Source organism: Alligator mississippiensis, chromosome 4, assembly GCF_030867095.1.
Source record: "Alligator mississippiensis isolate rAllMis1 chromosome 4, rAllMis1, whole genome shotgun sequence".
Classification (NCBI taxonomy): domain Eukaryota; kingdom Metazoa; phylum Chordata; order Crocodylia; family Alligatoridae; genus Alligator; species Alligator mississippiensis.
This window is the reverse complement of record NC_081827.1, coordinates 143,327,704-143,348,718: the sequence shown is the minus strand read 5'-3', so window position 1 is coordinate 143,348,718 and position 21,015 is coordinate 143,327,704. Positions and strand designations below refer to the sequence as shown.

Below are 21,015 nucleotides of genomic sequence, written 5' to 3'. Positions count from 1 at the left end.
ACTCGTCACATCTTATGGTGAGGAGCAACTGCAGAAAGGGAAATGTGGGGCTAGCCAAAAGCTTTCCCTTTGTCTACAGAAAGGCAAAGATATAAGCCACAATGCTACAAAGCAGCACCACAGCACCCCACTTGAAAACAGAGAAGAGATCCAGAGATCAATCCCTTACCCACAGATGCAACACTGGGATGCAGGACTGTCCTTTGGTATTGCTTCCCATGCCATTGCCAGCCCTTCTACTGTTCTCCTTCCCGCCTTCCTCTCTTCTGGGATGCAGGAGGCACAAGAAATAAAGAAGAGGTGAGCAATGTGACATCCATAGAGCTGCCCTGGCTGAAAAATGCTTTACTCCCTCTCTCCATGGGAGGCAGACTCACAAATGTGGCAGCCATTGCTGCTGCCAAGTAAGAAGGCAATCTATTTACAGTAAAAATTCTGTTATCCGGCATCTTATAGGCCAGCATGCTCCACTAACCGGCATGCCGGCTTGTAAGATAAAGTGAAACCGGAAGTGCCCACCGTGGCACTTCTGGTTTCTCCAAGCCCCTATGGCTCAGGGCAAAGCAGCCTGTGCTGCCAAGCCCCCACAGCCCAGGGGCATAACAGGCTGTGTGGGGCTGTGCGGGATGGGGCAGAGGGACACCCCAGATGAGGTGTGAGAAGCAGGGGCCAGGGCTGTTCAATTAACCGGCATATTTTGTTATCTTGCATCCCCCATTCCCAGGGGATGCTGGATAACAATAGTTTTTACTGTATATGAATAAGTAATGATGTTGATACATCTCACCACACTATGGTATGGTGTTATGTTATACCCTGGTCTTATGAATGTAATCATGTCTCCTTCTAGTGGCTGGCTCTGGTCACTGCAACAGTAAACTGAGAGCCAAGAAGCAAGGTTTTGATACTGACAGTTTCTGGCAAATGATAGCTGTGTGTTAAGAAAGGTGTAAGAAAGAAACATAATTGTTTGTAGCTTGGATTTTCAAAAGCCTAGAGCCCTGGCTGGACATAGTTCCTACTAAAGTCTATGGGAATTTTACCACTGACTTCTGTTAAAACAGAACTAGACTAAAACAGAACTAGATTTACTTTTAAGAGCACAATCCACAATGTACAGATAAGCAGAACTAATTAAGGTCTTAATACACAACTGATACCCTTCATGAAGTTAACTTTCTTACTTCAAGGTTTTATTTCTCCTCTTCTTTAGGTTTTCATTTTTTAAACCTAACTATATTTCTACTTGAGCTCCAGGAAAAAGAAGGCAGAACATTGGAGTATAAAATAGGTGAGGGATGTCTTCCAGGAGACTGTACTTTAAACAATATATATATTTTCATCCAAAAATAAAAATAAAAAAAAGCAAAGGCTTAGTGATAGCTGTTGAAACAGGAATACACTGCCTTCAGAGAGGCAGAGGGAGAGCTGTACAGCTCACTCACAGGTGAAGGGGCTAAAAGGCATGCCACTGAGTATATGTGATCCATGTATAAAGAAAATCCATCTCCAGGCTGGTTAAGGCCAAACTACTAGGACAAAAAGTAAAGTAATACAGTTATTCTGCTGCTTTGGCAGGGACCAATAACACTAAAGACAAAATTAGATACTCAAGCAGCATATCAGTGGGTATGTTATGAGAGAGATTCAAAATGCTCAAACACATAAAGACACAAAGCTTTCTCTTGTTTTATATATACTTATTATGTCTGTGCTGGGGAGGCTGCTGTACCTCAGAGTTCCTTTTCTTGTTTTTGACCTGCTCAGCTCATATAGGGCTGGAAGAAGTGTTGCCACTCATTCAGTTATCATTATGTAATATTCCCTAATCATTTGTCTACAACACCTTAGCTTGTATATAAAAAGCCTGGGATTCAAGGGTAGCCAGGCTTAGGACTCTTTAGCTTCTAAAAGTCAGACAAGATCAGGTACATTTAATCCAGCACAACTGAAAAAATATTTTTTTTAGGGGAACCATAGAAAAATAGGACTCAAATGGACCTGCAAAAGTCATCTAATCTAAGCTCTTGCTTAAGGCAGATCATTCCTGTCTAAGCCATGCCAGCCAAGTATCTGTCCAGCCTGCACTTAAAAACTCTCAAGGCAGCTATTCCACAATCTCTTTAGCAATCTGCTCCAATGCTTAATCTCTCTCACGAGTGAAAAGTTCTTTTTAATATCTTGCCTACATCTCCCTGGTTGGTTGCAATTTTAAGCACATTTACTTCTAGTCTTGTCCCCAGTGGACACAGAATAAAATTGATGGTCATCCTCTCTGTAACAAAATGTTTTGTGTTTGAACGGTTATCACACTCTACCTTAGCCTTCTTTTCTCCAGACTAAAGAAACCCAAGATACTTCAGCCTAGCCAGTCATTCCCCATTTTGTGCATAAGACTATACCTTCCAAGACTTTACGCTTGCCTTAACTGAATGTTATCCCATTTAATTCAAAACATGTTTCTCCTATTTATCATAGTCATTTTGAATCCTAAGTCTGACCTCTAAAGAACCTGCAAGTACCCTACCCCATCAGCTTGTAATACATGAATCTAATAAAAGAATGCTCAACTAGATCATTCAAGTTATTAATTACAGTATTGACCAATACAGGACCCAGGACAGACTCTTGGGGAATACCAGGTGATATCTCCTCCCACTTTGATACTGAACCATTGATTACTAGTCTTTGAACATGATTATCCAAGCAAGTGGTTATACACCCACCTCATACCAATGTCATCTAGACTATGTTTCCTTAGCTTTTGAAAATATCACAGGAAATAGTATCAAAAGTCTTACTAAAGCTGAGCTATTTCACATCCATTGGTTACCCACAGCAAATGTGGTTAAAAGTGCAAAACAGCATCTTCTTCATAGCATAGTGAAAGCCAGATGCTTCCTTTCTGTAGCCACCAGGTTTAATGAGGAGCTGTTCATCCTGGCTCCCCCCCCCCCCCCAATCTGCCCTACTTTTGAATGATCACAATGAACATTCCCTCATTAAACCTGAGGCCCTTGTGGTGGCTAGAGAGAAGAAGCAGCTGGCTTTCCCTCTGCCATGTAGATGATGCTATTTTGTACTTTTGACCACATTTGCTCATTGGTTGTACATTTGCTCATTGGTCATTTGCTCATTATGGTTATTTAAATGGTCTATTCCAAGCTGAGGTAGTAAATTCAATAAAATATTACATGTTCAGACTGAAGCGCACAAAAAGTTATTGTGAAGGCTAAGCACCTGTTGATATTCAAGAGCAAAATCCCTTGACATTCACACTTGAAAGCCCTTCCCATTCATCTAACACACCTCAAGAGGAAATCTTATTTTTAGTGGTGGACACTAAAATCCATTGTCACTTTACCACAATCATTTCTCAGGGGGAAAGAAGAGAAACACATTTAGCAATACTGCATTTCCCCGTGAAGAGAGTCACATCTTAGGAATAGAATAGTACATTTTCTTGCAATTTATAGACTCTGGAGGATTTCCAAAAGTACACTACAGCATCTCAGATGCTTCTCTGTGGGTGCATCTACATGTGCACTTTACTGAGGAGTAGACTAATTAGCTCTGCAGTAAAGCATCACCATCTACATGTGGGCTGGTATTAGGGCATAGTAAACTAATGAACTCTGCTGTAAAATAGTACTGTTGGGGACAGTACTATTTTACGGTGGAGTAATTTACTGTGCTGAAATGGATGTGTAGATACTGACCATCGGTATAAATTATGCCTGATCAGCCCAGTCAGCTGGGGGGGCCTGCCTTAACCTGGCTCAAGTTGCTGCTGTCCTGGGAGCATGTGTAGATGCTGCGCCTGGGAGCAGTTTATTCTGGCTTGAACTGCTCCAGAGTTTATTGTGTTGCATTAATTGCACATGTAGATGCACCCTGTTACTGTTTATTTATACCGCATGCATTGGAAGGTGGCTTAGTACTTGCTTGGTCAGTATGAGGAATGCTCTCCTGGATCACAGCTGTTAAGATAACCTGAACCAGGACTGGGGCCATATTCCCTGTTTTGTTGTGTATTGTGAGAGACCTAACTTATGCCTATAGGCAAGCACAGAAAGAGAAATGAATCCATGATCTTTCCCCTGAGTGACAAATTCACAATTAGCAGACTTGACAGAGATCCACATCCAACTACATTTCTACATCAGAGGTACTGGGATTGACTGTGTATGTTTTGAAATGGCTCCTGCATGTTGAAAGCCACAGAATTAGGAATACCTGGTGATAACAAAGAACTGAAGGGAAATAAGCAGCCAAGGATGTCCGTGCTTGCTAGCCGCAAGCCCCTACACAGCAAGTGATATTAAATTAGCTCTTCCAGGGTTAGCATGGAATTTCTGATATGTCTCCTGTTCTCTACAAATATCTCTGATCTAAGGTAGACCTAATGCTTCCTGTCCTTTTCCCTTTACTGAGTTTCCAGTTTGTGAAACATAAAAGGGAAGCTTTGCTGGCTCTTTGAGTAGAAAAGTACATATAGATCTACCTCTGAAATGAAGGCAGCATATGAGATTAGATAAAGAACCTGACAGAGACGGAATCTAACAATGCCTTCCTGCATGGGAGGAAATCTTTTCAAAGGGATCAGCATTGTCAGCTGCTTAAAACACAGAAGCAGGAGGCAGGAAACCTTTGGGTTCTGGTCCCAAAAGTCAGCAACTTACTGTGTAACCTTGAGCAGGGTACTTGCAATTCCCATGCCTCAGCTCCTGTGTCTGAAAGGTGAGGGCAATATTTAGATTATATACTCTGTAGGACCAGGACTGTCTTTGTTCTATGGTTATATACAACTCAGCACTACAGCTTATTTGCCCAGGCACAATCATAACAGGAATAATAATATTTTACAGCCTCACAGAAGTGTCAGGACTTAATTCATCATTTTTCATAATGTTTTGAGACGATATGGAAAGGGCAGTAGGAGTAAAAAATGTTGACTGTATTTTCTTGTATACTGCATGCCATCAAATAAGACAAACACTTTGGGAAGGCAGAAAAAAACACTGACTGACTACTGACTGCAGGGGAGCCTGACTGCAGTGACTGTGGCTGTGAAAAGGTTAACACTGTAGCTGTGACCTTCAACGGGGAACTCTGCCCCATCTCTCCCTGAGGTTGGCAGAGGGAGAAGCCTAGCATCCACCTTGCAGCAGTGTCTCCATGCTTCTATTCCAGCAAAGAAAATTCAGCTTTCTTGTTTAAGACACATCCCAGTTTTCAAAGGCTGATTTTGGGGAAAAGGTGCATATAGTATGCAAGTAAATATAATATTTCTTCTGAATAAAATTTTGAGAGGAACAAAAACATCACAGGAGGAAAGAACACTGCTCCCCTACCTCCACTGCAGCTGATGGCAGACAGCTTTCTAATTTTATATTACCTTCCTGAAATTTGCCACAAGAGTAGTATAGACTGGTGCTGTCTTTAGAGACCTGAAATCTGCCATTCCCTTTTTCAATGAACTGTTTCACCTAGACAGTAGGTTTGGAGGAGAACCTGGGTATGTCTACATGTGTGATTAATGTGCATGAATAAACTCTGATCCTTATTGCTCAGCAGTTTTTTGCTTCTAGGCATGTCATTTGAACATGCGCTCAGGAGCGAAAACTCCAGAACATATTGCTCTGGAGTTTATTTGTGCCCAGCATGTGGTGCCCCATCAGAGCAGCCCGGGCTGGCAGGGGACCTGGAAGGTCAGCCTGCCAGCCCTAGGCTGCCCTACTCCATGTAGGGCCCCAGGCTGGTTGTTCCCATGGGGCTCCACATGCTGCAGAGCAGCTGGCCGGGGCATAAGGGTGCTTCAGCATGAGGGCTGCCTGCCGGCTAGCCCCACACTGAAGCACACTTTGCCTCAGCCAGCCGGAGCAGTGTCTACACATGCGCTGCTGTGCATGAAAAAAATCCTGCAGCAGGGTAGTACTTGTATTTTATAAGACAACCCTGCTATGGAGTTTATCAGTTTCAGGCACCCTAATATGGGCACACTGTAGATGCTGAGATGCTTACTGCGCAGTTAATTAGTGAACTCTGCAATAAACATCTCGTGTAGATGCAGCCCTGTGTTCTAAATGAAGTTCTCCACATAGAGGCAGGAAATAGAGTCCTGAGGGAAAATATCACTCCAAAGCTGGTATTGGAAGAGCACCATTCATCCAAAGCCCTGGCTCATTTTCATGGGAGCTGAAGGAAAGATATTATATTAATTCACTCTGTAAGGGCACAGACAGAAGTGCAGCTCCCAGGTCTAACTCATGGCAATTCATAGGAAACGCCATGAGTCAGACTTATCCCTCCGATCCAACAGACGTTAGTTGTTGAATTGGAAGGGTGGAAAGATAAGATCCAGTTTGGAGCCAATTGGGGAAGAGAGGCTTCATCTTTCCCTGGCTCTGCCCCTTTGCTATCTCTGGATGGCAGTGGGGGAGAAGGCAGGGGAAGAAGGTCTTCTGGGGTTTTCTCAGCTCTGCTGGAGTGAGGAGCTCCAATCCCCACCCCCTACCCCCTCCAGCAGGGCTAAGAAAATTCAAGGGACCTCTATTCAGAAACAGCAGCTGTTGCTCACTGTGATACAGCTGGAGCAAACCAAAATTAATTATGTCACTCCACTTAGGAGTGGTTTCATTTGAAGCCTCATATAACGAGGGTTAATTTGTTGCATGATCTGTTTGGGCATGGCTTTAGAGCCAATCACACAGCAAATGGGGCCAATCGCACAACAAATTTCATTTCTGTCTGTGCCCTAAGTATTTTCCCTACATGCTATCTTTCTAGACCAATACCTGCTTGCTTTTTCTAAAAATAAATAAATAAATAATATTAAATAAATGTCATGGCTTAGGTTGGCCTCAAAAGCCACTCAGTTAGAAAATTTCTGTTCTCAGGGCAATTACTGATTTATCATTTAATAAAACAAAAGCAACAAGGAAAATACTGCTGGAAGACCATATAGGCTAGGTCAGCACCTGGGAGAAACCCATATTGCAGCAAACACGGATCTCAGATTTGAAAACTTTCTTTCCCTGATATCTGTCTGCTGAAGCCTGGCAATAGATACCAGTTATTGTTTCAGATCACCTAGTCTCAAAGCTGCATGATGAGCTGCAGCCTTCCTCTACATTGCATGAAATGGACTGGAATGAGGGCCCACCATATGACGGGTCCATGGGACTCACCTGAAGACAGGATACTCCTATGCCGACAGCTCCCATTATCAAGAGGTGATCTGCCAGGAACTGTTCCAGTTTAGTTATACATCCTCCCTGCAAACAAGATCTCTGTTTACAACAAAGGATACTCCAACAATGTCAACAAGCTGTAAGCCCCGTTTCCTTGCTTTCATATGGAACTTTTACCGCTCCCAACAGGAAATTAAACTCTTTGTGGTGGATAGGGTTACTGCCTATACCCTTCAGAGGAAGAGGAATGACAACAGGGTACACCATTTCTGCTTTCAAAATACAGTCAGGGAGGATTTTTTTCTTCTAGCAGTTCTGCTTGTTGTGATGAATTTTAAAGTCGTACATCACTAAAAGACCAACCTGCCCCACCCCAATTTAATCACTCTACCTCCCAAACTTCTACCTCATTCTGAGTCTGAGCAAGGAGGAATGCTGGGTGGCTATCTGCTTGGTGACAACAGCATTGTTTGCACTTACAGGGTTCCTTGTACTGGAAGCCAGTGTGCATGGCTGATGCAAGTGCCCAAAGAAGCAGAGTCAGCTGATTGGTGTGACACTTGCCTGTGATGAACATATGGAAAGCTCCATCCCTGAGCATTACTGTGGATCCAAGCACTTATAGGAAACAAGAACCCTTGGGTAGGCCCAATGTTCTTGTGGGAAGGATGCAAAGCCCCATTGAAGCCATATACCTACTTGTTCACAGGCCTTTTGCTGCCCTGCCACTGGGGAAGGGTAAAAGGCTGCCATTTACCTTGTCCTTGATGAGTCACAAGTCTGCTCACCTCTTCCTAACTCTCTGCAGGCAAGTTCCATGGAAGTATCAAAGGCAAGCACGTATTTCATGTAATCACTCCAAATGTTTAGCAGGGAGAATATGCTTTCATTCCACATCTGGATATTACTGTTATTATTTAAACGATCAAGATGGACAGCTACTTGCTAAGATCCTAGCAACTGCTACAGAGAGGAACTGATAGGCTTTTCCCCTGCTGTGGGGATGATGCTATTCTATAACTTCAAACACATTTGCTGGTTAGTAAAATCTCATTATGGCTATTGAGAGTTGGTATTCCAAGCAGAGCTATGAAACTGCATTCTAACAATGACAGAAGAAAGCCTGAGAGCAGAATTTTCACCATCAGTTGTGCAATAATAAAGAACAGGAATGGCAGAGCTGATTTTACAGCACCTACCATGAAGGGCAATGGAAAAAAAATAACTACGTAAAAATGGCACTTTCCTTCTTAATAGGTCTCCTGCTTGTGTGTACTTAGAATAATATCTGCTGACATTTGTGAGAGATTATTTACTCCTTTTCTGTTTGCATTAGCCCTGCAAAGCCAGCACAGCTCAAAGAAAGAGAGGTGTGTTCTAATTCCTCCTGTGCCTCTCTTAACTGAATTATTTACTAAATCCAAATAGGTGAGTCTTGTGCAACCACAGTCAAGACAATGGAATTGCAAGCATCACTTAGGATGGAATTTGACCTTTATAACCTGTAGTAGAAGTAGTAGGGGCAGCAGTAGTAGTAACGCAGTAGCACATGTCTTAGTCTTACACAAGGACCCCAGGGTGGTTTGGATTTTTTGTGTCCACAGCAGCGATTCTCCACTGGGGTTCTGTGACACTATGCAGTGCTGTGAAATCCTTTTAAGGGTGCCCTATGATACTGCACAATATTAGCACTGTTAGGTATGCAAACACCTGCACATGATTCACAAGATAAACCCAGAGTTTTCAATCAGAAATCCATAGAGTTGGAACCATTCTGACCTGCTGTGGTCTTTCTGAATTTGTTGCAACAAAAGAGTTGCTTTATTATTGTTTTGTAGTAAAAAAAATGAGTGAAAGCCAAGAGCCAGGATTTTCCATGGGGTGTCTTGAGTCTAAAAAGATTAAAAAGCACTGGCCTAGAACAATGGTGCTCAACCTTCCAGCCCTGCAGGCTGCAGAAGTGGTGTGGGTTAGTTCACAGGTTGGATGCTGCAGGTAGATTTGGTCTCAGGCCAGATCCAGCACAGGGTCAGTGCACGGGGTTAGTCCATGAGTGCAACTCAGCATGCCAGCTTGGCCCTGCATGCTGTACCCAGCCACAAAGTGACCCTGTGCACTGGCATGATTCAGCATGTGGGGCCATGAAATTTGGAAGCTCTTCCAGAGCCAAGGCAATTAATGCTGTCACCCCTTCCCAAAAGCCAAATTTCTGGATTCATGGGTAGTACTGTGGGCTGGATGACACAACCCCATAGGCCAGATATGGCCTGTGGGCTGGAGGATGAGCAACACTGATCTAGAACAAAGACAGTTCCTGCACCCAAAGGACTCTACAAGCTAGTTAGTCACATCGCAGGCTCTATTTCCCCCCACCCCCCCTTTTAGTAGTGTAAATCAGGAGTAACTGCTGAACTTGTGTTACACTGGCATATGAGAGAGGAGAATCAGGCCTCTCAGGTCTAGTAGAGGCAGTAACATAGAAGCTTTCTAGACAACAGCTCAGCAGTGTGCCTCAGCCCTTCTGCCAAAAAGGAAGTCCCTCCAGGACTGGAGAAGTTCACATCCCTACTCATTCAGGGCCTGACTCAGATTTACACTTATGCCACTCATGCCAGGAGGTAAGCATGAAAATCATTTAGGCTCACTTTCAGCCTCTCTTCCATGCCAGAAGGCTATAATGGGACTCTTAGGAAAATGAAAGTCAGGCTTTTGATGTTTAGCTTCTCTGCTGTGACTAACATGGGCATAACAGCTACCAATTACTTTCATCTGTGGTGATGGGGATATGATGTTGATATCTGCTGCCAAGTCCTGGACTGAGCCCAATTCATTTCATGCAGGTCATCAAAGACTCATCAGAGGACAAGAGATGGTTGAAAACAGGGGGAAAAATATCTATAAAAAACTGGGCTGGCAATGGTTTTGGCCTTTTGTTGAAAAGTTCTCAAGCAGCTTTGGAAATGGGAACAAAGTGTGAAAATAAGCAAATATTCCACCATACTTTTCCCAATAATTCCTAATTGTTTTAACTTTCTCAATAACTTCAGCAGCCTCTGCCAGTTACTGTCAATCTGCTCAGGACCCAGGCCTGCCCATACAGCTGCAAATGTTTATAATCTGTTTTCAAGTCCTTTGCACAGTCCAGTCCCCCATGTTTTCTAATTCCATTTTTGTTATTTTGTGAAAAGTCTGTGGGTACATTATAACGTCAGTGTCGTTAAAAGCTTAATAGTAAATAAATAATAATGATTTACAACAGTAGCGTAGAACATGGAAACTATGCAGCATTAGGTCCCTCACTCTCTAAAAGATGAGGTTTTGTAAACTAACAAGGGGTAGATATGGCAGTGGAAACAGCTTTCTGGAACTGCTGAGGTGCCCCAGCTGTTTGCTGAAGTTTTTAAGGTGCTGCTTCTCTGATTGGCTGCTTGGGATCAAGGATGTGCTCCTCCTGATCAGAGAAGCAGCACTCTTTGCAGCAAAAGCCACAGCAAACACCTGAGCAGGTCATTCTTAATTAGGTTACCCATTATGAACTAATTAGGATGTGAACCATCTGAATATGAAAGATCTATGTTCTACTGCACCTCTCTCATACTATTCTTTCCCTCAGTAGGTCTCTGAACTTTTTACAAAGGTCAGTATCATTATCCCCACTTCACAGATAGGAAGACTGAGACAGGGTGAATTAAAGTGATCTGCCCTAACTCATCCTGTAAGATAATAGCAGAGTTGGTAAGTAAAGCCAAATCTCGTTATTACAACATTATATAATATTTTTTGAATACTTGCATTAAACAGTTTCCTTTTTTTAGGTCATGAGATATATACTTGCTTATTAATTTATTCACATAATCTTTTTGGTTCAGACAGACATTTCAGTGGGTCCCCTGCCTATCTCCCACATCATGGAAGAAGTAATTGTATTTTTCTATACCTATTCTTAGTCTCCAGTTTACAAAAAGCTCCATGCTACACATGCAAGAATACAGAGTAATCTGTACATATGAGCAGTTAAAAATTACTCTAAAACTGGCCTGCTGGGAGGATTGGGGTCCTATATTTATTGCCTCTCAGTGGGTCTCAGTTTATTGTTATTCATTCCTTAGCACAAATATACCCACTCTGCTGGTTAGACGAGGATGCTTTCATTTACACACACCAGGAACTGCAACAAAGGTTTTTATTGACAGTCCCCTGACACCTCTAGCACTACATTCACTTTAAATGTGACCTGTAAGGAAAGGGGGAAAAATATTCCTATTTTATCTTTGCTTTGAAGAAAAACGAAATACTGAAATGTTTTTTTTACTTAAAAAAGCTTTCTTACAGTTTGTTGTTTACACTAGGAGTGAAGCTCTTGGCTATCAGAGTTCATCCTGGAAAACTGGATGTCTGGAGATCAAGTTGGTTTCTGACATAAGACAGTAAGGATGTGAACCTTATGCACTTGCGAAGAGAAGTGATTTTTACTCAGGCTGAAGTCCTTCGCCTTGTTTCTCTTTTAACTCATATACCTCAAAACAGCTGGGAGAAAATGTCTGATGGCAAAGTGCTCATACAGATTTCTTACCTTATCTATTAAAGGCTGATATAATTCTGAGTCCTTCATAAAGGTTTCCAGCAGAAAAAAAAGTGAAAATGCACTCTTAAAGGACCCTATATAAGTCTAACATAAAAGACAAGCACAGAGATGGGGGCTCCTTTGTGCTTTTCTTGTTTTGTTAAAAACTTTAAAATTCTTTTTATGTACTATAATGAGCTTATGTAAAGGCATCTGCAACAGGACAAACTCACAGTTGCTATGATATCAACTATAAAGCTGATTTCATCATCAAAGTTGATAAGACTACCCTAAAATAGCTCTTGAAGTGAAGGAATTATAAACCAATAAGAACTGAATTTGAATTGGCCAACCCCCTCCACCACTCTATAGAAAAATCTATATATTATGGAAACTTTTTAAAGAGCTGATCTGTCATTGTCAACCAACAGGCTAAGGACATTCATTTTCTCCCATTTGCCAGTATTTAGAAATAGGCTCTTATCCATTAGTTCTGGAAGGAAGTATAAAATGAATGTGTATTTAAAGGAATACTTGTGAATTGACATTGTACTTTGTGGAAAGCCACTACAGTATTTTCTGTTGCCACTTGTAATAAACAAAAATATTTATATACAGTAGGCAAAATCTGAAGTAGAGAATGTTTTAGAAAGGAGGATGGCTTCAGACATTTAGAGGGCTTCTGAGTGCAGAAGCAGGTTTTAAAATTAGTTTCTGCTGTTGGATGTAAGACAGACGGTGCCAGAGAAAGCAGCAGTGTGAAACAGACAGTGCTTTTGGTGTTAAACGAAAGAGCAAACTCCATTCTAGGAGATGATTATGTAATTCTGTTTGCTTCCGTCAATGCAAAGTACAGCAGGGACTAAAAAAAAAAAAAATGAAAGCAGCCTAGACTTTAATACTTTCAAGTCCCTTCATTGCCTCTCTCATGTTTATCATTAAACAACTGCAAATATTGGCACTAGTTTTAAGATGAGCTGAATTTTTAGATCTCAAGAAAAGATTGAAGTATGCATATCTTTGAAGCATCTGTTCAACAAATGAAAGAAAACAAGGACTTCTAAGGAGCTGCTATCTGCAGCTAGAATTCTTTAATACTAGTTTAAGAGTTTTGGAATCCTAATCCATAAGGTTTCTTGGTATTTCTTTATTTGACAAGCAAGACTTTATCTGGAAAGGATGCGGGGACTGGGAGTGAGTACTCTATTCCAGACATTTCAAGTCTTCTTGCCTAAAGTTAGGTCCCTAACTATCAATGGCTTGATTTTTCAGGAACACTGAATATCTCTGTGTGCGGAGAGCACCAACACATCCTGCTAATTCAATGGGAGACTCAACTGTAGAAATTATTTGGGTGACTAATTATAGATTTTTTTGAGTCCAACCTCAGGCACTCATGTCTGTGGATATTGGCCGCTGGGTTCCACTCCTAACTCTGACTGATGCACTGAGTGCTGTGTTGGTCAAGTCTGACTTTGCCGATATTTCAAATTCCTTATTGCTCAAATAAATGTAGTCATGGCTCGTAAATCCTCTCAGTGTTGTGCATAAGAAGCTCTCTTTGGCATGTAAGGAAGAGACTTAGGGTCCTTGAGCTATGATTGCATTTGACTCATCCTTAAGAAAAGATGTTTAAAAGCCCTTCTGGTTCTGCAAGCAACATTTGACCCAAGGCAGTGCAGTTTCTCTAGGTCTACTGAAAACAGAGTGAGAGCAACAGGATTCAGGAACAAGCAGTTTTCTAGCTGCTATTCAGAATTTTGCTGGGAAGAACTAATGACACATTATGCCATTTTGCCATGCTGCTGCCTGTCAAAACTGCAAGCAGCAGCAGAAGCAGAAAAGACATGAGAAAAAAAGGGATCGTGGCATTGGGACCCAAACTCAGTAGACCCAACTCAGCAGTGAGGACATTTGGACGATGGAGAAAGTTTGCAGGTACACATCCAACTTCCATAGATACTTATCAGCTAGCAGCTGAAGAAAACATGGACTATGTTCTGTTGTCTGGCGGTAGGAATTCTAGCACCCTCTCCTTTCCCAGCAACTACAGCAAGGGCCCTGCCACACATTCAAATTAAAGCTGGATATGAAACCAGCTATAATGTAGTTACACATGACATAAAACATGGCATATAAAACATGGTTCCCTGCTTCCCCGTCCCAGAAGAAGCTCTTAAAGTAAGATGGGTTTTTATACACTGATGCTGTGGGGAAGAAGAGTCTCCCTTTTTCTCTCTGCCCTTGTACCTTGGAAGACAAGTCCAGAGATGCCAGTGAGCATCTACATGATCAGGTAGGGAAGAATGCCCAGGACCCATGGTGCTGCTGAGGAAAGCAAGGGAGGCAGGTGGGAGTTGATCTGAAAACCCAGTTTTATCCTTCTGGAGGGAAGTGGGGGAATCTGCTGCACCAGAAAATACCATAGTCCTTTGATTAGCAGGTGTCCAATATGCTTTACAGTTCCTTGGTATAATCAGATTTACCATGGGTAGGAAGTAGCTTTTCCACAGTTAAGTTTGTAATAGATGCCATTTACAAAACCCAATTTTAGCCCTTATTTTAATAGTTCAGCAGACTAGATTGGCCTGAAAGTGGCCAGATTTATTCTGCAGATTTACTTCTACAATGTTGGAGCAAAATCCACCACAATATCTTTGAGTTCATTCATACTAATCATATGCAACAGGCTGAGAGAGGGTCAACAGAGGCATTCTGGCTGAACTGTTTGGGTCCCTGTTTGGTGACATTTGCCAGATATTTAAGGATGATAAAAAACAAGAATCATTGGAAAAGGGAAAGAAAGGTACAGCTCAGTTCTGGAAGTGAAAAGGAAGTCACAATGTATTCAGTGTAGTGACCCCCTGTGAATTTAAAAAGAGTTGGTGCTGAGGGGGACTGAACACAATGGGTACTACCATATATCTTATTCAGACAGGTTGCTTTAACCTATCTTTGCCTATGCAGGGGGTCGGACTCGATGATCTATTGAGGTCCCTTCCGGCCCTAACATCTATGAATCTATGAATCTTTGTGGTAGGTTCCTATCAGTATTCTTGCCTGACATGGAGCATGTTGGTATTATTTAATCAGCTTCATAGTTCGTTTCCATTACTGAGCGTATGCTGCTTTTGGCAGAAATCTAATACTAGACAATGTATTTAATGAGATCTCCTTTTATGCAAATATAAGACAGGGGATCTTTTCCCCCTGCTGATTGGGAAAAAAACCTCATCTAGTATTTGAGTAAATAAGATTTTCCCCTTTCCAAAACTCCCCATGTGTTGTATGTATTGCCTGGAAACCTGTGTTCCAACAAGAGGAGAAAATTGACTATCAGTAACACAATTTTGCTGTATCCAGGTGCCAAGTTCTGCCTCCACTGATAGCAACTGGATCAGGTAGACACTGATTCAGTAAGACCAAGACCAGTTACTGTGTCCAAAATTTTCAAAAGTGACCATTGATTCCAAGTGTCTCCATGTTGGGCTATGCTCTTTATATCAAGTTGGGGTAATGCCTGTTGTAGGCCTTTGGCCAAAAGCTGTAGACCTATTTTATACAGAAATTCCCCTTTTACCAGCATCCTTGAAATGAAATATTAAAATTCCAAAATCAAAACAGCAAACATAAACCTACATGGCTATCAGGTGATTACAGCCATGGGTAGACATACCTTAGCTAACTTTAGCCTGAATAACTCAGTTAGTAACATGGTGCATATGATGACTTCAGAGGCCGGAGTAATTATCTGGGGCCCTCGCAGGCTTGCTCAGCTATGGTGAAACTCAGGCCATGGCTTTCTTTGCTGCATGGTTTTCTGCACTATCTATGGTAAAGTTGCAGTCACACTTCCTGACTACAATGTACACGCACCCTCTGAGAAGAAAAAAAATGATTGATGGAGCTGGCTTGTCATGGTAATATATGCATTTCATTATCTCTGATAAGAAAAACATGTTTGTTTCACTACGTGGGCAGTGCAAGATTTGCAAGGCTCTTGCTTTTATTACATATTTACACTCTGTAAATGGTGTGACAGGTAGTACTGCACACTGTTGTCAGTTAAAAACACTAGCCATTTTAAAACCTAGATGTATTGTTTTTTTAATAATAACTTTTATTTAAGGATGCCTGAGACTCCATTATTTAACTGTTGTTTGCAACACACTTAGCAAACCTCAAGATAAAATCTTCAGAAACATTATCAGTGAAGGTTCCATCACTTTTTTCTGGCTGTATCCTTCAATTTTTCTTGCAAGTAAACATGATGTATGCTTTGTTTGACAACCATGACAAACCTTTCCCCCATCCCAAAATGACATTTTACCTCTGCCTTGTAGATGTTAGATGGGTGATCCCTCCTCCCGCACTCAAAGGTCACCGTTTTACAGCAGCTGTCTGGTACCACACGAGCCCCGGACTCTGAGGAGAGGATATAGGCACTTTGCTGCCAATCAGTAGAACTATTGCTCCCACAGCACTGGAACTGCAAAGGAAAGGAAAGGCTGATGTTCCATATTTGGGGCAGGATTGCCATCTTGGTTACCACTTTCCAGGGGCACATAATCAATCAGATACCTGTTCTGATCTCATACTAGTAATATAATGGTCAAATTCATTGCCCCTAGGTCACCACTCATATACCTCACATGAATGAGATCAGAAGTGGGTTGTGTGTGGCAAGAGCCATTGCAGCCATGTTTAGAGAAGGCGATCCTGATTCAGAGTGGCTGTTTTTGGGTCCCCAAGTGAAGAATGGCAACAGAAATGATCTGAAGTTGCTCAGAAATTCACATACTCTTTGAATCATCAATACTTCCAGAGGCTTGATTGAACTTCTTTGGTTTGGAAATTAGGCAGGATCAAGCCACTCTCATGAGATTTCCAGCCACTGGCAATATTAAATGAAACATGAGTTGGGCCACACAGGCAGACACAGCCATGCGAGTGACAGAAGTTTCTCTTACATCTTGCTGTAGGCGATCAATGGAATGTGTGATGTGCGCTTTCCCAGGCAAAGCATAATTCGCAGTCAGGGTCTGGGTCAGGTGCTGTTTCAACTCCTCGCCTAGCTGTAGGCCCAAGCAGAAAAAGGTGCTATGAATATAGGACAAGGAAAATACATAGACAAATATTATTACTCCAGATGTTAGCTGGTACAAGGCATGATTCAGGATTCATTTATACCAGGAGAAATCAGAGGTCCTTTGGCATCAGTGAAGTTATGGTGCTGTGAAACCAGTGTAAAACTGGAATCAGAGATGAGATATTCATCAAAAAAAGTTATTTCTTTAAATCTGCTTATAATGACATAAACCCCAAACAAACAAGAAACTCAAAGGTACAAATTATCTGACATTGTAAGGTAGTGTATATAGCTCAAGGTCATTAAACAGAAGAAGACAGAAACCATAATTAGTTTTTTTTAACAGAACATCCTCTTTCTTGCTACCCCCTCAGTAACCTTCCTTTCCCCAACTTATCATTCCATATTTTATCTTACACAGTGTCTGACAAACAAAAGTTTATGCCTCTCTGAATGAGTTAGTCTCTAAGAGCACCTATATACAGGCCTGATGCCTACTCCAATGCACGCAATTGAAACTCGTTGAATGACACTGAATACACGAGACGGTGTGGGAGCTTTAATTAGAGTGGCTCCCAAGAGCTGCTTTAATTAAGGAACTTGCCTTCCCAACCTGGAGGATGTGTAAAAACACCCTAAGGTGCCAATCTGTCTGGCCTTCTGCCTGACTTCAGACTAACATGGCTAACTATCTCTCTCTCTATTTTGTTTCGTGTTTGTTTACCTTGTTAGCTTGCATAAGAACTTTAGAAAGGACTTTTGATTTGTTTATTCAAAATCAAATGTAAACTGCCTCCTTATCTCTGATTTGATTAGAGTGAATAAAGATGGAAGTAGTGCTTGAGAAAGACAGAAGGCCTGCATCTGGTCTCAAAAATCCTGGCAAATAGGGTACAAGGATGCAGCATGGAAAGTAAATGCACCCAACTTCAAAGCAGAATAAGAACACCTTCACCATTGTATAACATGTTCAACGCTGACCAAAATATGATATCCTCTTTATGGGTAATGTGGGAGTACTTCTGGTATGCAAACAATGTTTTTTGGAAAGGCATTTGCAATTACAGTCAGCAAATGTAGCATGGTATAATTCTGCAAAATTAAACCCAATTCTAATTCATCAGTAGAGTTGTTTTACTGCTCAAATACACCAGCTGGTAGGAGGGAGAGCAGCACCTCAGAGCTTGGGAACCAACCTCATATAACGTGGGCTCTATTCTAATGCTGCTTCTCTTCTAATGTACCAGCATGGCAGCAGTGATTTCAGAGCTACTCCAGGATTGTGGTCTGGAACTTTAACTAACTTTCTTACAAGTATTTTCTGGTTCAGAACATGGCTGTTAGCCTTCTGTCTTGATATTACACCTATTCATATGAAAGAAGTCTTGGCACAGATGGTAAGAATGCCTCACCCCACACATCACTCCAGAGTAACCTGCATGGGAAATGCAGGGAGGATGGGACCATGGAAATGAGTGCCCTGTTTCTCAGGCTTCACAAATACTTCCTGAAGCTGTAGGATTCCCAATCGTGTGCTCAGGGTCATGCAGCCCAAAAGGGCTTGGAGAAAATACCCTGCTCAGCACTGGGGGGGATGGGAGAGAGGAGTCTAAACTACAGCTGAGATTTGTGAATTCTTTTACGTGTGTTTTCTGGGACTGGTAGTGGAAATGGGGATTTAACTGTACAGCTATAGATGTAGCAAGGTGTATCTTTCTTCAATCAGTACAGGGCTTTGAGGCAGGAGACAACTTTCCTTTGTGTTGATGGAAAAAAAGCAAGAGGTTTCCTATATCCTGTATTACAATGTTGCACGTTTGAGAGATGCAGCCTGTTACAGGCAAGATTCAGGATTAGATGGAACAATGCTCTGAAGTATTTATTTTCCCATTTACATTGTAATTGTAGAGGTCCATTGAGTTACAACCTCTTCACCACCTTCAAATGCCTGAAAGGGAACCCTGAAGTCCTATATGCTGAGCTCTGTTAACCTGTCTATGCAAAGCCACATGAAGGGGAGGGGTGCATGGGGATGGAACAGCTAGCCAGGCAGTGCCCTGTGCAGGTTGATTGGCTAGAGGAATTATTGCTGCTGCTCCTTTCTTTCCCTGTGGGAAAGGCTCAGCCTGGCTATGAAGGCAGCTAAACTGGAAAGGACACAGACTTCCAATCCTGAGCACTGCAACATGTTTTGTGATCTAAAGTTTTAATATGCTTTACTTAGTTAGATAGCTTTAGTACTATTATAGCCTGTTCTTTGTGCAACCATTTTAAGCAAATATTTATTTATACTAACATTCTCAGTGATTTGGGATCTGTCTCATAAATTAGTGACTTTCTGACGCCATGTCTCCATCTTATGTTTAATTGTTGCATTTCTATAAATAGTACATAATAAAAATTAAAAATAACCCAAACCTTTCAACTTACCCTTTGATAGTAAATATAGGCCAGAACTCCAGCAACCAGCTCAATGAGGAAGATCAAGAGCAGCAGGGAGAAATACTGAAAAGGAGAGGTGAGGAAAAACCCAAGATACACCTGATTAGAAAAAACTCCACAATGCATTTTCCCCAAAGAAAAAGAAAATATCATGTTCTCATTATGCCCAGAACTTAAGACCTCTTGAGAGAAGATACTTGCCAGACTGGAACACACCCAAAGTCCACCCACACCAGAGTTGTCTTTCAGACTGGCCTGTACCAGTTGTTCCAAAGGAAGGTGTAAAAACCCTGAAGTGAGGCAAATGAGTCCCTCCTCACTAGGTCCCATCCTGATTGACATTTGTTAGTTAGAAACCAGCTTAATCCCCTTAAATCTCTCTCCCACATCATTTGTTCTAATTAATTATAGTAACACTGGTAGTTCTCAACATTCACTTAAATATTTGACCACCTTTAAGATCTTAAGAGATCTGTGAGAGATTCATGCTCTGCATAAGAACAATGGGAAAAAATATTCCTTTTTTATCAGTTTGGAATTCCTCCCTTTTATGTTTGTTCAAGGTCACCTTATCCTTGCATTAAGAAACACGGGCCACATCTACATGTGAACTTAACTGTGGAGTAGACGAATTAGCTGTCAGGGACAGTACTATCTTATGTCAGCATAATTAACTGTGATTAAATGCATGTGTAGATGGTGACCAGAGGGGTCAATTGCACCTGATCAGCCCAGCCAGCAGAAGGCCAGACTCTTGCCTGGTGCCCAGCCACACAGCTCTGCACTTTCACCACCCTTGTGCCCCAGCCAGCCCCTCCAAACCTGACACCACCACCTGAAGCTGACCTCCCAGGTGGTGTAAATTGCTCCGCCCCAGCTAAAATTGCTGCTGTCCTGAGCGCATGTGTAGGAACTGTGCCCAGAAGTAGTTTACTCTGGCTCACACTGCTCTGGAGTTTATTGCTTCAAATTAATGGCACATGTAAATGTACCCAGGAAGAACAAAATTCCCCTGTCTTCCTGCTCTAGACCTTTTGTTATTGCAGGTACATCTATTGTAGCCTTTCTTCTGTCTCCTGAGACAAAGTCACAATCTCTCATCATCAGACAGTTTTACCAGGCCCTAGGTCCTTCTTGGTGTTCTTCTCCAAATCTTTCCTAGTTCTGTGGTGTCCTGTTTTGAGATTGGTGAGTAGGACTGGTCACCCAATCTCAAGATGAAGCTGCACTATTGATGTATATCTGGAGTCAACAACCTTTTGCCAGCACAGGCTGCCCTCCTCTTCCCCTCATAAAGCAGCCAGCTGCCTGCACTTTAAGCACTCATCCCTAGCCCAGCCTACAGGCCGTAGGCTACTGAGCCCTGATTTATATAAATACATCCTAATGTTCTTCACATTATTTAATATGCCATTCCTTATGCATTCTGACAACCTTTTTTTATATCATAGCTCTTCATTGGGCAAATGTGTTCATTGTGCTGCATGGGTCCCTACAATCCCCATATTGATAAACATCATTTAGAAATCTTTGGATGCATCAAAATGTTTTGTCTGTTTCCCTCCAATATGCATTACTTTGAACTGCTGATGCTGAATTTCATTTGCCATCATGTTGCCCATTCACTTATCTTGTTTCAGTCTCCGTTCCTCGCAGTTCTCTCTAGTCCTGACTAATCTAAATAGCTTTGTGCTGTCTGCAAATTTTGCTGCCTCACTCCTCCCCGC

General features: G+C 41.9%; 1 protein-coding gene across 12 annotated transcripts in view; it reads right to left on the bottom strand.

The window, feature by feature from the left end:
- TSPAN11 (tetraspanin 11) overlaps positions 1-21,015 on the bottom strand; it is a 242,771-nt gene that overhangs the window by 48,995 nt on the left and 172,761 nt on the right. For 8 of the 12 annotated variants that reach the window (XM_019482166.2, XM_059726702.1, XM_059726710.1 and 5 more), the window contains 5 exons: positions 19,277-19,351; positions 16,728-16,832; positions 16,088-16,246; positions 7,191-7,277; positions 4,683-4,733 (listed from right to left, as the gene is read on the bottom strand). In XM_019482166.2, coding sequence (XP_019337711.1) covers positions 4,683-4,733; positions 7,191-7,277; positions 16,088-16,246; positions 16,728-16,832; positions 19,277-19,351 — 477 coding nt within the window. The remainder of the gene's footprint in view (positions 1-4,682; positions 4,734-7,190; positions 7,278-16,087; positions 16,247-16,727; positions 16,833-19,276; positions 19,352-21,015) is intronic. The other 4 variants (XM_059726707.1, XM_059726705.1, XM_059726706.1 and 1 more) reach the window with 2 other exon arrangements.